The 16327-nt window shown below is 43.2% G+C and overlaps 2 protein-coding genes across 2 annotated transcripts in view; both read left to right on the forward strand.

The window, feature by feature from the left end:
• The window catches only part of LOC127909861 (paternally-expressed gene 3 protein-like), a 55370-nt gene extending 41320 nt beyond the window's left edge, over window positions 1-14050 (forward strand). The window contains exon 2 of the mRNA XM_052472066.1: window positions 6060-14050. Coding sequence (XP_052328026.1) covers window positions 9251-10726 — 1476 coding nt within the window. The 5' untranslated portion in view covers window positions 6060-9250 and the 3' untranslated portion in view covers window positions 10727-14050. The remainder of the gene's footprint in view (window positions 1-6059) is intronic.
• The window catches only part of LOC118399373 (vacuolar protein sorting-associated protein 45-like), a 28946-nt gene extending 14218 nt beyond the window's left edge, over window positions 1-14728 (forward strand). Inside the window, exon 15 of the mRNA XM_035795412.2 lies at window positions 14057-14728. Within this exon, the coding sequence (XP_035651305.1) occupies window positions 14057-14141 (85 nt within the window). The 3' untranslated portion in view covers window positions 14142-14728. The remainder of the gene's footprint in view (window positions 1-14056) is intronic.
• Window positions 14729-16327: the final 1599 nt, after the last annotated feature.

Consider the following 16327-nt stretch of genomic DNA (forward strand, 5'->3'; position numbering starts at 1 on the left):
GGGTCTGAATACATACAGTACCAGTAAAAATTACCCAATTAAGGTGGTTTTGGATTAGTTGGACCTCAGAGTGAAGGAAGTGCTCAGCATATGTGGGAACTCCTTCAAGACTGTTGGAAAAGCATTCCAGGTAAAGCTGGTTGAGAGAATGCCAAGACTGTGCAAAATTGTCATCAAGGCAAAGGGTGGCTACTTTGAATAATCTCAAATATAAAATATATCTAGATTTGTTTAACACTTTTTTGGTTACTACATGATTCCATATGTGTTATTTCATAGTTTTGATGTCTTCACTATTATTCTACAATGTAGAAAATAGGTGTGTCCAAACTTTTGACTGGTACTGTATGTAAATAAAGTATTTGTTTTTTATTTTTCATACATTCGCTTTGTTATTATGGGGTATTGTGTATAGACTGTGGAGTATTTTTATAAGGCTGTAATGTAACAAAATTTGGAAAATGTCAAGGGGTCTGATCTTTCCGAAGGCACTGTATATATAGGCTAAAGTAGGCTAGAAAATAAAGCTTCCAGTGACACTGACTCACCCAATGATGAAGATGAAGCATAGGCTACTCACCGGTGATGGGCGATGGGTTTGTGCCAATATGTCAAGATAAGCTACTTTGAAAAACAGTGCTGTTCACTCAAAAGTTGTTCAGAATAATCTTTTTAGCCTCTTCAGACAGATTACTCTTCTCTTTTTCAACAGCAGGCATTTGCTTTTCAAACGGTAGGCCTAAATGTTTCTTGCGATTGTATTTAGAAATTTGGGAAAGGCAAACTGACAGCTGCAACCAACCATAGAAATATAATCCATAGAGGGCAGTTCCCATTCATGTCAGGACTGTCTGCCAATGCTAGTGTACCCATGAGTTTAAAAGTAAAAATAGGGGCGGCAGGTAGCCTCGTGGAGCGTTGGGCCAGTAACCGAAAGGTTGCTAGATCGAATCCCAGAGCTGACAAGGTGAAAATCTGTTGTTCTGTCCCTGAACAAGGCAGTTAACCCACTGTTCCTAGGCCATCATTGTAAATAATAATTTGTTCTTAACTCACTTGCCTAGTTAAATAAATGTTTAAAAAGTGCCAGGGTTAGAGGTTCCAAAATCCTTCTATGGATTATATCTATGGCCACAACGCAACGAGCTGTTCTATATTTGGAGTGCTTTCTGCCCTAACTGCGGCTTTCCCGGCTGTAAATGCTTGTGATTAAACTTAATCCACAGATATTTTTTAGAAGCTATTAATCCTCTATCAAAATTAGGCTTTCTGGTGTAGTATTTTGAATACTTTTATCTATGTCTGTTCAGACAGGAGTATTATTATGTTGGGGGGTGTATAGCCTAAATTATTTAGATTTATCGGGGGGTGCGGCAGCACCCCTACCCGCCGCGGCTTTGGTCCCAGTCAGTATAAGATGCAATGTCATGGCCCCGCACGCCTGTGGGGAAGACAACCTGTGGGTAGCCTATTGGCTCACGGCAAACACTTAACCTTTTTCAAATGCAGTTTTCTTGTCTCTTGTTTTAGTCAATTACAAATGTGCATTTAAGAGAAGTTCAACATGTCTAAAGATGACTTTTCAACATTGGCTGCTCCCGAGCGTTCTCAATACTTAATGTTATAAAGTCATATTGTAGGGCTTCCCTCATGGCCCTATTCATGATGGTGCTAGCAGCCACGTGAGTGAAGCTACAGTACCTTCAGAAAGGATTCACACCCCTTGACTTTTCCCCACATGTTGTTGTGTTACAGCCTGAATTTAAAATGGGATTCAATTTAGATTTTGTGTCACTGGCCAACACACAATACCTCATAATGTCTAAGTGGAATTATGTTTTTAGATTAAAAAAAATATATATTACTTAAAAATGAAAAGCTGAAATGTGTTGAGTCAATAAGTTTTCAACCCCTTTTGTTATAGCAAGCCTAAATAAGTTCAGGAGTAACAATGTGTTTTACAAGTCACATAATAATTTGCATGGACTCACTCTGTGTGCAATAATAGTGTTTCCTAAACAAATGTTATGACTACCTCATCTCTGTACCTCACGCATACATTTATCTGTAAGATCCCTCGGTCAAGCAGTGAATTTCAAACACATTCAACCACAAAGACCAGGGATGTTTTCCAATGACTTAAATCGGCATAAATCTACGGAAGACCTGAAAATGGTTGTCTTGCAATGATCAAGAACCAACTTGAGAGCTTAAAGAATTTAGAAAATAATACATTTTGCACAATCCAGGTGTGGAATGCTCTTGGAGACTAAACCAGAAAGACTCACAGCTGCAATCACTGCCAAAGGGACTTCTACAATGTATTGACTCGTTTGTGAATACTTATGTAAATTAGATATTTCTGTATTTTATTTTCATTAAATTAGCAAAAATGTCAAAAACATGTTTTCACGTTGTCATTATGGGGTAGTGTGTTTAGATTGGTGCGTAAAAATTTATATTTAATCCATTTTGAATTCAGGCTGTAACACAACAACATGTGGAATAAGTCAAGGAGTAGGAATACTTTCTGAAGGCACCGTAGCTACCGATGGGAACATTAAGCTAGCCAAGACCAGCAAACACAAACGGACTATACAGCTACAAATAGTACTCGTGGAATTACAAATGGCCTATATTAAACAAGTTAAATGTCTTACCTGTGAAATATATGTTTTCCACACGTATAACTAAGTGTAGACTACTTGGACACTTCCAACTCTCCCACGCCGAATAGCCTGAAGCCACAGGACTCTTCTCGCAGGCTCTATTTCCCTGCGTGGGAGCATTGCAAACTGTAGGTTGGGATTTCTGACCTGATTACAGGTACATTGAACAACACAGTAGCTTTCTGATATGTTTTGTTATTTCTTTATTACAAAAAATTGACAATGAAGTTGGGAAAGAATGGTTTTGTTTCCCCCAATTTGTTGGAATGGTCGAGGGGAACTCCTTCTTATGACGGAATATCAACTCCGAGTCAGCCTACACTTTACGTGCAGAACACTTAAGTTTCTATTCAATTTACTGAAATGACTTCGCTAATGTTAACGGGGCATTTCAGTTTTTACACAATTTACTGAGATTAACTTCAATAATGTTAAAGGGGAATTTTACTTGATGAACATTAATTTCACTCGTTACATTTTTTTTTTGTCAAATGTCCCTTTAATATCTAACTTTTCTGCTCATGGGGGTTCACTGTTCTGACGTTGACTACGGATATTAGTTATGATAGGTATGGTTTACTATGTCCATGTTGTCCCTAGCTTGAATGGCGTCACCTAAAGAGTAATTCAACTTGCATACCTTCCTCTTTTGAACCTTATTAGTTATTTGTGTTGCTTTGTGAGGCCCTGGTATTTACCGAATCGCTACTCTTCTCTCTCTCGTTCTCTCCCCCTTTTCTCTCTGACGGTGTTGGCTGAATGAAGAGTTTGTCTACACACAGCCTTTCTTTCCCGCTCCCTCTCCCTCCATCTATCTCTCTGTCTGACTGACAGTGTTGGGTGAATGAAGAGTTTGTCTACGCACAGCCTTTCTTTCCCGCTCCCTCTCCCTCCATCTATCTCTCTGTCTGACTGACAGTGTTGGGTGAATGAAGAGTTTGTCTACGCACAGCCTTTCTTTCCCGCTCCCTCTCCCTCCATCTATCTCTCTGTCTGACTGACAGTGTTGGCTGAATAAATCATTGTTTAGCTATCTATACATATTTCTCTCTCTCAGGCTGAGCTGAATAGAACTTTGTGTGATCACGTGACACAGGGGTGCTCAGGAGATGCTTCAGCGTTCTTTTTGCAGTGCCCCTTTCTGACACTCCTATGTGGGATCACCCCTGTTCTCTTTCATCACTGGGTCTGGACACACACAAACACACCCACCCACACACACACACCCTGACGTCAAACCATGCATTTCTCTCCCGGTTATATGACAACTTAGTGCTCCTCATCAGCCTTTTATGAGTTTCCAACCTGAGCTGGCCTGAGATTGACCAGGTCTTACACGACAAGGGATTTAGGCAAGAGAGACCAACGGTCCCGGTTTGCAGTGTGATTACATTACCTAGGTTGCTAAGCAGCACCCATGTGCTGAGTGATGATGCTCCTTGGCCCCGCGCCTTTGACATTTATAGCATTTGCTGACGCAACTCAGGTGAAGTGTCTCTCGCTCTCGGTTATGCAACACCATCTAACAATGTCCACCTCTGGGAATTGAACTTGCAACTTCCTTGCTCTGATCCTGAGGCGTTTCGTGTTATACTGCAGCACTCACTTTTGTGCTGCCGAAGATGATAGGTGCACCTGTGTGTGTTGTGAGGTTTATTTTTAGCGTGCTGTTGCTATCCCATGCTAGGGAAATGCTGGTACTCGCTATATATATATGGGTTGTTTATATTTTAGTGTCTTGATGTTGTCTCTATTTTGTCTGTCACAGGCAGGCTTGTTTATATAAGCTGACCTTGACATACTGTCGCATGATCATATTTCAATTAACTGGTGCTAGCTGTATTTTAATTGTTATGTTGTCCAAGATTCAAAATTCTGCCCGTTTTATATTTGAGCTCTTAGGGTAGATTCTAGTGACCCTAGACAGCCGTCTCCTGTCGTTGTGACATTGAGTAAGACACTTAACCTATAGGTTGCACAGGGGGGCAGGGCAAGGTTTTGCCCTCCTGACTGGTTGATCCTGGCTTCCAACTCTTCTGGGCATTGGTGTGTGTTGCTTGGGAGGTTGGGTTAAAAGCAAAACACAAAAAAACAAAATTCTATGATCTGAAAATGTTAATGCACATTGAAGTACTCTTCTAAACATCTACTTGCCCGTTATTTTGCCTTTTAATGTTGGCTGTGACGGCACGTCCCATGCTTCTTTTTTTCTTTTTTTTTTTAGCTCATAGCGCTGCGTGTGGCGCAATTGAACCATGTTCTACCCCCTCACCCAGAGGTGCTATAAGCCAATAGGAATGGGGCTCTTTAATGCATCTTTAAGCTTCTCCTCTGTGTCTTTCCCCCTTTGTGTACTGCATGAGTTGCTCGCTTCCCATTGGTACTCACTCACAAGTTGTTTCATGATAATGTTCCCTGCAATCAGCAACACAAAGACACAGTTAACCCCTTTGGGGGATTTGTCCTAGGCCACCCTCTACTGCTGTGTACCGTCTCAGTGGGCCAAAAGCTGGAAATACAGTGCCTTCAGAAAGTATTCCCCTTGACTTATTCCACATTTTGTTGTGTTACAGTGCAATTCAAAATTGATTAAATATATATTTTTTATAAATCTCACCCATTTACACACAATTCTTCATAATGGCAAAGTGAAAACATGTTTTTAGAATTTTTAGCTAATTTATTTACAATATTTGAACATTTATTATTTGTTTAAGTTCTTCAGGCTTTGTCAAGTTGGTTGTTGATCATTGCTGGACAGACATGTTCAAGTCTTGCCATAGATTTTCAAGCTGATTTATGTCAAAACTGTAACTCAGCCACTCAGGAACATTCACTGTCTTCTTGGTAAGCAACTCCAGTGTATATTTGTCCTTGTGTTCTAGGTTATTGTCCTGTTGAAAGGTGAATTTGTTTCCCAGTGTCTGTTGGAAAGCAGACTGAACCAGACTGAAACATTTTTCCTGTGCCCATCTCTATTTCATTTCTTTTTATCCCCCCAAAAACTTGCTAGTCCTTGCCGATAACATGATGCAGCCACCACCATGCTTGAAAATACACTGCTCAAAAATATAAAGGGAACACTTAAACAATACAATGTAACTCCAAGTCAATCACACTTCTGTGAAATCAAACTGTCCACTTAGGAAGCAACACTGATTGACAATACATTTCACATGCTGTTGTGCAAATGGAATAGACAACAGGTGGAAATTATAAGCAATTAGCAAGACACACTCAATAAAGGAGTGGTTCTGCAGGTTGTGACCACAGACCACTTCTCAGTTCCTATGCATCCTGGCTGATGTTTTGATCACTTTTGAATGCTGGCGGTGCTTTCACTCTAGTGGTAGCATGAGACAGAGTCTATAACCCACACAAGTGGCTCAGGTAGTGCAGCTCATCCAGGATGGGACATCAATGCGAGCTGTGGCAAGAAGGTTTGCTGTGTCTGTCAGCGTAGTGTCCAGAGCATGGAGGCGCTACCAGGAGACAGTCCAGTACATCAGGAGACGTGGAGGAGGCCGTAGGAGGGCAACAACCCAGCAGCAGGACCGCTACCTCCACCTTTGTGCAAGGAGGAGCAGGAGGAGCACTGCCAGAGCCCTGCAAAATGACCTCCAGCAGGCCACAAATGTGCATGTGTCTGCTCAAACGGTCAGAAACAGACTCCATGAGGGTGGTATGAGGGCCCGACGTCCACAGGTGGGGGTTGTGCTTACAGCCCAACACCGTGCAGGACGTTTGGCATTTGCCAGAGAACACCAAGATTGGCAAATTCGCCACTGGCGCCCTGTGCTCTTCACAGATGAAAGCAGGTTCACACTGAGCACATTTGACAGACGTGACAGTCTGGAGACGCCGTGGTGAACGTTCTGCTGCCTGCAACATCCTCCTCATGATCGGTTTGGTGGTGGGTCAGTCATGGTGTGGGGTGGCATTTCTTTGGGGGGCCGCACAGCCCTCCATGTGCTCAACAGAGGTAGCCTGACTGCCATTAGGTACCGAGATGAGATCCTCAGACCCCTTGTGAGACCATATGCTGGTGCGGTTGGCCCTGGGTTCCTCCTAATGCAAGACAATGCTAGACCTCATGTGGCTAGAGTGTGTCAGCAGTTCCTGCAAGAGGAATGCATTGATGCTATGGACTAGCCCGCCCGTTCCCCAGACCTGAATCCAATTGAGCACATCTGGGACATCATGTCTCGCTCTATCCACCAACTCCACATTGCACCACAGACTGTCCAGGAGTTGGCTGATGCTTTAGTCCAGGTCTGGAAAGGAGATCCCTCAGGAGACCATCCGTCACCTCATCAGGAGCATGCCCAGGCGTTGTAGGGAGGTCATACAGGCACGTGGAGGCCACACACACTACTGAGCCTCATTTTGACTTGTTTTAAGGACATTACATCAAAGTTGGATCAGCCTGTAGTGTGGTTTTCCACTTTAATATTGAGTGTGACTCCAAATCCAGACCTCCATGGGTTGATCAATTTGATTTCCATTGATAATTTTTGTGTAATTTTGTTGTCAGCACATTCAACTATGTAAAGAAAAAAGTACTTAATAAGAATATTTCATTCATTCAGATCTAGGATGTGTTATTTTAGTGTTCCCTTTATTTTTTTGAGCAGTGTATGAAGAGTGGTACTCGGTGATGTGATGGATTTGTCCAGATAATAATGCTTTATATTCAGGACAGAAAGTTAATTTCTTTGCTACATGTTTTGCAGTTTTACTTTAGTGCCTTATACAAACAGGGTGCATGTTTTGCAGTAAAAAAATTATATACCGGCATCCTTCTTTAAACTTTGTCATTTAGGTTAGTATTGTGGAGTAACTGCAATATTATTGATCTATCCTCAGTTTTCTCTTATCACAGTAGTTTTTCCAACAATTGTTTACAGACAGATAATTTCACTTATAATTCACTGTATCACAATTCCAGTGGGTCAGAAGTTTACATACACTAAGTTGACTGTGCTGTTAAACAGCTTGGAAAATGCCAGAAAATGATGTCATGGCTTTAGAAGCTTCTGATAGGCTAATTGACATAATTTGAGCCAATTGTAGGTGTACTTGTGGATGTATTTCAAGGCCTACCTTCAAACTCAGTGCCTCGTTGCTTGACATCATGGGAAGATCAAAAGAAATTAGCCAAGACCTCAGAAAGAAATTGTAGACCTCCACAAGTCTGGTTCATCCTGGGGAGCAATTTCCAAATGCCTGACGGCACCACGTTCATCTGTACAAACAATAGTACGCAAGTATAAATACAATGGGACCATGCAGCCATCATACCACTCAGGAAGGAGACGCGTTCTGTCTCCTAGAGATGAATGTACTTTGGTGCGAAAAATGCCAATCACTCCCAGAACAACAGCAAAAGACCTTGTGAAGATGCTGGAGAAAACAGGTACAAGAGTATATATATCCACAGTAAAGCAGTCCTATATCAACATAACCTGAAAGGCCACTCCTCTAAAACCGCCATAAAAAAGCCAGACTACGGTTTGCAACTGGACATGGGGACAAAGATCGTACTTTTTGCAGAAATGTCCTCTGGTCTGATGAAACAAAAATAGAACTGTTTGGCCGTAATGACCATTTATGTTTGGAGTATAAAGGGGGAGGCTTGCAAGCCAAGGAACACCATCCCAACTGTGAAGCACGGGGGTGACAGCATCATGTTGTGGGGGTGCTTTGCTGCAGGAGGGACTGGTTCACTACACAAAATAGATGGCCTCATGAGGTAGGAAAATGATGTGGATATATTGAAGCAACATCTCAAGACTTCAGTCAGGAAGTTAAAGCTTGGTCCTAAATGGGTCTTCCAAATGGACTATGACCCCAAGCATACTTCCAAGGTTGTGGCAAAATGGCTTAAGTACAACAAAGTCAAGGTATTGGAGTGGCCATCACAAAGCCCTGAACTTTGTGGGTGTCACGCCTTGGTCATTGTATTTTGTGTTTTCGTTATATATTTGGTTAGGCCAGGGTGTGACATGGGTTTATATGTTGTGGTTCTTATTGGGGTTTTTGTAGTTATTGGGATTACGGCTGAGTAGGGGTGTTGCATAGGCTTGGCTGCCTGAGGCGGTTCTCAATCAGAGTCAGGTAATTCTCGTTGTCTCTGATTGGGAACCGTATTTAGGTAGCCTGGGTTTCGCTTTGTATTTCGTGGGTGATTGTTCCTGTCTCTGTGTAGTGTTCACCAGATGGAACGTGAAACATATTACAGCCTGTTTGTTGTTTTTGTATTTATTTAGTTATTTCATGTATCGTTCCGTTTTTCTTCATTAAAGACATGAGTAACCACCACGCTGCATTTCGGTCTGACTCTCTTTCAACAAACGAAGAACGCCGTTACAGAATTACCCACCACACACGGACCGAGCAGCGTGTTAACAGGCAGGAGCCAAAGGAGAGGCAACAGAAGCAGCTGCAGTGGGAGAGGCTGCCCCACTTGGAGAATTGGACATGGGAGGAAGAACTGGATGGAAAAGGACCCTGGGCTCAGCCTGGTGAATATCGCCGCCCCAAGGAAGAACTAGAGGCGGCTAAAGCGGAGAGGCGCTGGTATGAGGAGGCAGCACGGCGACGTGGATGGAAGCCCGAAAAGCAGCCCAAAAAAATTATTGGGGGGGTGGCTTACAGGGAGTATGGCTATGCCATGTAGGAGACCTGCGCAAACTCCCTGTGCTTACCGGTGGGCTAGAGAGCGCACGGTGTTTCCAGTGCGGGAGCATAGCCCGGTGCGGTTCATACCAGCCCTTCGTATTGGCCGGGCTAGAGTGGGCATCGAGCCAGGTAAGGTTGGGCAGGCTCGGTGCTCAAGAGCTCCAGTGTGCCTGCACGGTCCGGTCTATCCAGAGCCACCTCCACACACCAGTCCTCCGGTAGCAGCTCCCCGCACCAGGCTTCCTGTGCGTGTCCTCGATCCTGTAGCACCAGTTCCAGCACCACGCACCAGGCCTTCAGTGCGCCTCGCCTGTTCAGCACAGCCAGAGCCTTCCTTCCCTCCTGCGCTGTCGGAGTCTCCCGCCTGTTCAGCGCTATCAGAGCCTTCCTCCTCTACAGCGCTGCCGGAGCCTCCTGCCTGTTCGAAGCAGCCAGAGATGTCAGTCTGCATGAAGCAGCCAGAGCTGTCAGTCTGCAAAGAGCTGCCAGTCTGCAAGGTGCTGTCAGTCTGCAAGGAGCTGCCAGTCTGCAGGGTGCTGTCAGCCTGCATGAAGCAGTCAGAGCTGTCAGTCTGTATGAAGCAGCCAGAGCTGTCAGTCTGCATAAAGCAGCCAGAGCTGTCTGTCTGTATGAAGCAGTCAGAGATGTCAGCCTGCATGGAGCAGTCAGAGCTGTCAGTCTGTATGAAGCAGCCAGTGCTGTCAGTCTGCATGAAGCAGCCAGAGCTGCCAGTCTGCAAGGTGCTGCCAGCCTGCATGGAGCAGTCAGAGCTGTCAGCCTGCATGGAGCAGTCAGAGCTGTCGGTCTGTATGAAGCAGCCAGAGCTGTCAGTCTGCATAGAGCAGCTAGATCCGCCAGTCAGCCATGATCTTCTAGATCTGCCAGTCAACCAGATTCTTCCAGATCTGCCAGTCAACCAGTCTCTTCCAGATCTGCCAGTCAACCAGAATCTTCCAGATCTGCCAGTCAACCAGAATCTTCCAGATCTGCCAGTCAACCAGAATCTTCCAGATCTGCCAGTCAACCAGAATCTTCCAGATCTGCCAGTCAACCAGAATCTTCCAGATCTGCCAGTCAACCAGAATCTTCCAGATCTGCTAGTCAACCAGAATCTTCCAGATCCGCCAGCCAGCCAGGATCTACCGGAGCCGGCTACCTACTTGAGCTTCATCTCAGTACTGGGCTTCCTCTCAGTACTGGGCTTCCTCTCAGTACTGGGCTTCCTCTCAGTACTGGGCTTCCTCTCAGTACTGGGCTTTCTCTCAGTACTGGGCTTCCCCTCAGTTCCGGGCTGCCCATCAGTCCCGAGCTGCCCCTCAGTCCCGAGCTGCCCCTCAGTCACGAGCTGCTCCTCAGTTCAGTGGGGTTCTGGGTGAGGACTATTAGGCCATGGTCGGCGGCGAGGGTGGATTATCCCAGGACGCGAAGGGGAGGAACTAGGACATTAATGGAGTGGGGTCCACATCCCGAGCCGGAACCGCCACCATGGACAGACGCCCACCCGGACCCTCCCTATGGTTTTGAGGTGCTTCCAGGAGTCCGCACCTTAGGGGGGGTTCTGTCACGCCTTGGTCATTGTATTTTGTGTTTTCGTTATATATTTGGTTAGGCCAGGGTGTGACATGGGTTTATATGTTGTGGTTCTTATTGGGGTTTTTGTAGTTATTGGGATTACGGCTGAGTAGGGGTGTTGCATAGGCTTGGCTGCCTGAGGCGGTTCTCAATCAGAGTCAGGTGATTCTCGTTGTCTCTGATTGGGAACCGTATTTAGGTAGCCTGGGTTTCGCTTTGTATTTCGTGGGTGATTGTTCCTGTCTCTGTGTAGTGTTCACCAGATAGGCTGTAATAGGTTTCACGTTCCGTTTGTTGTTTTTGTATTTATTTAGTTATTTCATGTATCGTTCTGTTTTTCTTCATTAAAGACATGAGTAACCACCACGCTGCATTTCGGTCCGACTCTCTTTCAACAAACGAAGAACGCCGTTACAGTGGGCAGAACTGAAAAAGTGTGTGTGAGCAAGGAGGCCTAAAAACCTGACTCAGTTACACCAGCTCTGTCAGGAGGAATGGGCCAAAATTCACCCAACTTATCGTCAAAGCTTGTGGAAGGCTACCCAAAACATTTGACCTAAGTTAAACAATTTAAAAGTAATGCTACCAAATACTAATAGAGTGTATGTAAACTTCTGACCCACTGGGAATGCGATGAAAGAAATAAAAGCTTAAATAAATAAGTCTCTCTACTATTATTCTGACATTTCACATTCTTAAAATCAAGTGGTGATCCTAACTCACTTAAGACAGGGAATTTTTACCAATATTAAATGTCAGGAATTGTGAAAATCTGAGTTAAAATGTATTTGGCTACGGTGTATGTAAACTTCCAACTTTAACTGTGTTATATATATATATATATATATATATATATACCTTTAACTAGGCAAGTCAGTTAAGATCAAATTCTTATTTTCCAATGACGGCGTACCCCGGCCAAACCCTCCCTTATCCTGGATGACGCTGGGCCAATTGGCAATCCCATAGGGCAGCGCAGAATCACGGCCGGTTGTGATACAGCCGGGGATCAAACCGGGGTACTACTAAGTTATTTGGAATTGTTTTAAGACCGTTGTACCAAGGATCATTTTGCTATTTGATTTAGAATTTTAAGACCCCTTGAAGTAGTGTGTATGTGTGCGTGCGTGCGTGCGTGCGTGCGTGCGTGCGTGCGTGTGTGTGTGTGTGTGTGTGTGTGTGTGTGCTTGTGTGCGTGTGTGTGAGAGAGAGAAGAAGGGGCCTTACTGCTATTACTTACCTTTTTGGGGCCTTACTGCTATTAGCCCATACAAACGCATTGCATAACAGATGGTGTCTCACAAAATGTTTTCAAGTAAGTTTGTTCTGAATTTTTGTATTTAACACCTTATTTCTGGCACCAAACAGTCTCCATATATACTGTACTTCCATTCATTTTTTGGCACATGGTCTGACAAACACCGCTCTAGCTCTGTCACCTTTGTTACGTAGGCGGATGCGATGGATTGAGATGTATCCAATGCCGAAAAATAGATACAGTATCTCTAGCTTAAATGGACAGATTTGGAAGTTTTTTTATTTTATTATGCTAATGTATGCTAGGGTGTGGACATCGACCTTAGGGGGGTTTACAGTCACCATTGGCCTCATGGTGAAATCCCTGAGTGGTTTCCTTCCTCTCCGGCAACTGAGTTAGGAAGGACGCTTGTATCTTTGTAGTGACTGGGTGTATTGATACATCATCCAAAATGTAATTAATAACTTCACCATGCTCAAAGGGATATTCAGTGTCTGCTTTTTTATTTTTTACACATCTACCAATAGGTTCCCTTCTTTGCGAAACATAAGAAAACCTCCCTGGTCTTTGTGGTTGAATCTGTGTTTGAAATTCACTGCTTGGCTGAGGGACCTTACAGATAATTGTATTTGTGGGGTACAGAGATGAGGTAGTCATTTAAAAATCATGATTAACACTATTATTGCACACAGAATGAGTCCATGCAACTTATGTAACTTGTTAAGCAAAGTTTTACTCCTGAACTTATTTAGGCTTGCTTTAACAAAGGGGTCAAACACTTACTGAGCTTTTCATTTTTTATTAATTTGTAAAAATTTCCACTTTGACATTATGGGGTATTGTGTGTAGGCCAGTGGCACAAAATCTCTAAATTGGATCAAATTTAAATTCCGGCTGTAACAAAACAGAATGTGGAGAAAGTCGAGGGGTTTGAATACTTTCTGAAGGCACCCATACAATATATGCCTACCACTACCATCGTACCACAAGGTTCGTAATCTCTCTTTTGATAACCAGGACTGTTTTTTAACTCTAATATGGCTGGATGAATGAGACACAATCTAGGCAGCTTTATTCCAAAAACTGCATATTTATGACCTGGAGGTTGTAGGTTCAATACCATGTTCTTCTCTTGTGCCTTTTGAACTTAAACATCAGGGTTTTTAAATATTTTTTTTTCGTAGTTGGGTGGATGGTAGGCTATCTGACCTAGGTCCTAGACCATGTGTGTAGTCACTCATTGATATAGGCTAGTCACCCAGAGGAGGCTGCATGAATGGAAACCGACTGCAAACAGATGAGCGTTAACATCAGCAATTGTCACACTGGTATCTCTGATATATCACTATAGTACTCTGTAATTACTGCTCTATCAAAAGTCAACATTTAAAAATAAAACAAATACAATTTATGAGGGTCTTTCATTGGCAGAGGTCTGTAAGAGAGATAAGATTGGTGCTCTTTAGAACCTTACCTTTCGGTGACAGTTAGCCAAAATCTCTCTTGTGTCATTTGCAATGACACCTTTTAAATGTTTTGAGTTGATCAACAGAAATAGGTATTTTGACATTTCTCTAGAGGGTTTCTTATTTTTTTGCCATGTCTCCGCCCTATCCTTGCTTTACAGACCGGAACCCTAACACCGGAACCCTAGTGACACACACTGACACAATAATTGTGTGTCTGTGTAACACAGGGCTAGAACCTGAGGTTATTGTGTCTGCATGTATACCTCTGTCACGTGGGCTTCTGTTTTTAGATGAAAACTTATTTTGTGAGTCACAGAGATGATGCTGATGTACTGGGAGTACTGCTCATGCTTCTCTCAGCCTCGTGAGGAATGATATCTTCATGTCCCTTTTCTGCCCTCTCACAGCTTCCTGGAGGAAGTGACATTGACGGTGGGTGCGGGCCAGACCGAGAGGGTGCAGAGGGCAGGTGGTCATCCCAACAGACGCTGAATGTTTGTTGACACGCTCACACTCTCACTATATATTGTGTCTGTTCCTTATTGTTGTTACTAGTCCATGCTTTAATTAATGAATGTGTCCCACTAAAAACATTCCAGTGCTCTCAGCTTTCACCACCACACAGCTGGACTCTTTATCGACCCCTTAAAAACTAGTTGTAACTAGGCCAATTAACTCCAACCGAATGAACATGTGACCCAATTAGAAAGCCAGGTTACCTCACCCTGGGTACCAAAGCAAACTGACTTGTGACTGAACAGAGCACAACACTCTCAATGTTAGTGTCCAACATTTGAACATATTGCAGTGTAACATTTCCCCTTAAATTGGAGTTAAGTGGAAAACTCCAGTCTGCTCTTATATTAGACCTTTATTTAATTTCTGGAAACAGAAGTGACACAAATACTTTTTAGTCTTGTTTATCTTAAAAGTTCCTATTTGGGCCCAGAATATTAAGAAATATATATATATATCTTTAAGATAACATGATGTACAGTGTATGTTTTCCTTCCTTGCCTATGTACATTTCCCCATGCTATGAATATTTTGTGGAAAATACCAATAAATGTAAAGAGTGATGTGTTGTGTTTCTCGTTTATCTTGTACACATTTCCTGTTATGTTGTAATTCTTTCCTTATAACCCATTTCTTGTCGCAGTTGATGGAAATAGCCCTCACTGTTTTGATTTCATTCATGTTATTGTGCACAAATGTCCCTCTTAGATCAATAATGATAACATCATCATCTTTCTCCGTCCAAGTCCATTATGCCAAGCCACACTCTCTCTGAATATCTTCGAGAAGTTACCCTCTGTTGTACTTTCATTGGAACAGTATTTCTGTTCTGTTTCTGCTATGACTTGAAAGTACAGTTTGTTTGGTCTTTTTTTGTGGGCTAGTGTGACTGCTCTGGTTCCACTCAGAGATGTCATGTTTGGGTAAGAAATTGAATGCACAGTATCTAAACCCAAGGAGGAGTCTTTGGGTTCCCCCCACACACATGGCAAACAACCAAAATGTTTGGCAGCCCATGTTTGGCAGTTGATTGATTCTTTGCCAACTGCCCACCCCCACTACCAGCCACATGGGCCACAGATATTCAGCCTGCCTCCCTATAAAACCTCTCCAACCCCCCCCCCACACCACCACCCCCAAATCAGATCCTCTAATCCTCCGCAACAACAACAACATTGCCTGGGTTATGTTCATAAAGAATACAACCGAAAGTGTTTTCAATACGAAATGGAAATGAGCGTTTCTTATTGCAGTCTCTCCCCGTTTTAAGTAATTGTTTTTCCGTTTGCTGCCTAAGGAACAAGACGCTGTTCACCATAACACAGCAGCAACTCCACAGTCAGAGTGCATTCCCTGGAGATTGTGGGTGTGTGTTCTGAAAGATCTGGGGGTCAGGAAAAGGCTCAGAGTTTGTGCTCTGAGCAGCTTAATGCCGATTACTTACACAACACTGCTTTTTCTTATCGGAGATCCAAAAATGCGGTGTTCAGTTGTTTCGGTTTATTTAGAGGATAAGTAGATGGGAATATGACTACTAGGAAAGTTGCCCCAGGATGTCTCTAATTTGCCAACAACCTCCATCTGAACCCAAGAGACATGAGTCTTAGGACAGGAGAATTTGCCCAATTTGTGTTTGTTTTCGAATGACCAAGGTAATTCTGTGCAGTCATATGTACAGCATTTGTCTCTTCTTCATTGTGGATCCTGTATATTGAGGAGAGGGAATCGGCACAGCTGAAAATAGAGTTAAACCAATAGATGACAGAAAACCACGAACCTACTGTCTAGGGTGCATGCAACAGTCATTTAAAGGTCTCCATCACGAGACAAAATGTTGTGGTCTCCTAGAAATATAACGGAAAGAATAGATTATATTTCTATGGGGGTCTCCAAATACTCACTTCCCCCCTTCTGTAATATGATTTAAATTTAAATGTTGTATGGGTAAGTCTTGTTGGCCAATGCAAGAATGTATACATGTTCTATTGAAAAATCAATGGTCATTATCATAATGATATCAATTGTGGATTTTAGTTTATTGTTCCCATATGGGCAGGTTATGGATTTGGGTTTGATTACTCTCAACTGACCCTTGCTCTTCTATTTCCCAAACGTACTGTAAGAGCTCTTTGGCTTCCTCGGTCTTGGTGACATCACGCCGA

Source organism: Oncorhynchus keta, chromosome 20, assembly GCF_023373465.1.
Source record: "Oncorhynchus keta strain PuntledgeMale-10-30-2019 chromosome 20, Oket_V2, whole genome shotgun sequence".
Lineage (NCBI taxonomy): Eukaryota > Metazoa > Chordata > Actinopteri > Salmoniformes > Salmonidae > Oncorhynchus > Oncorhynchus keta.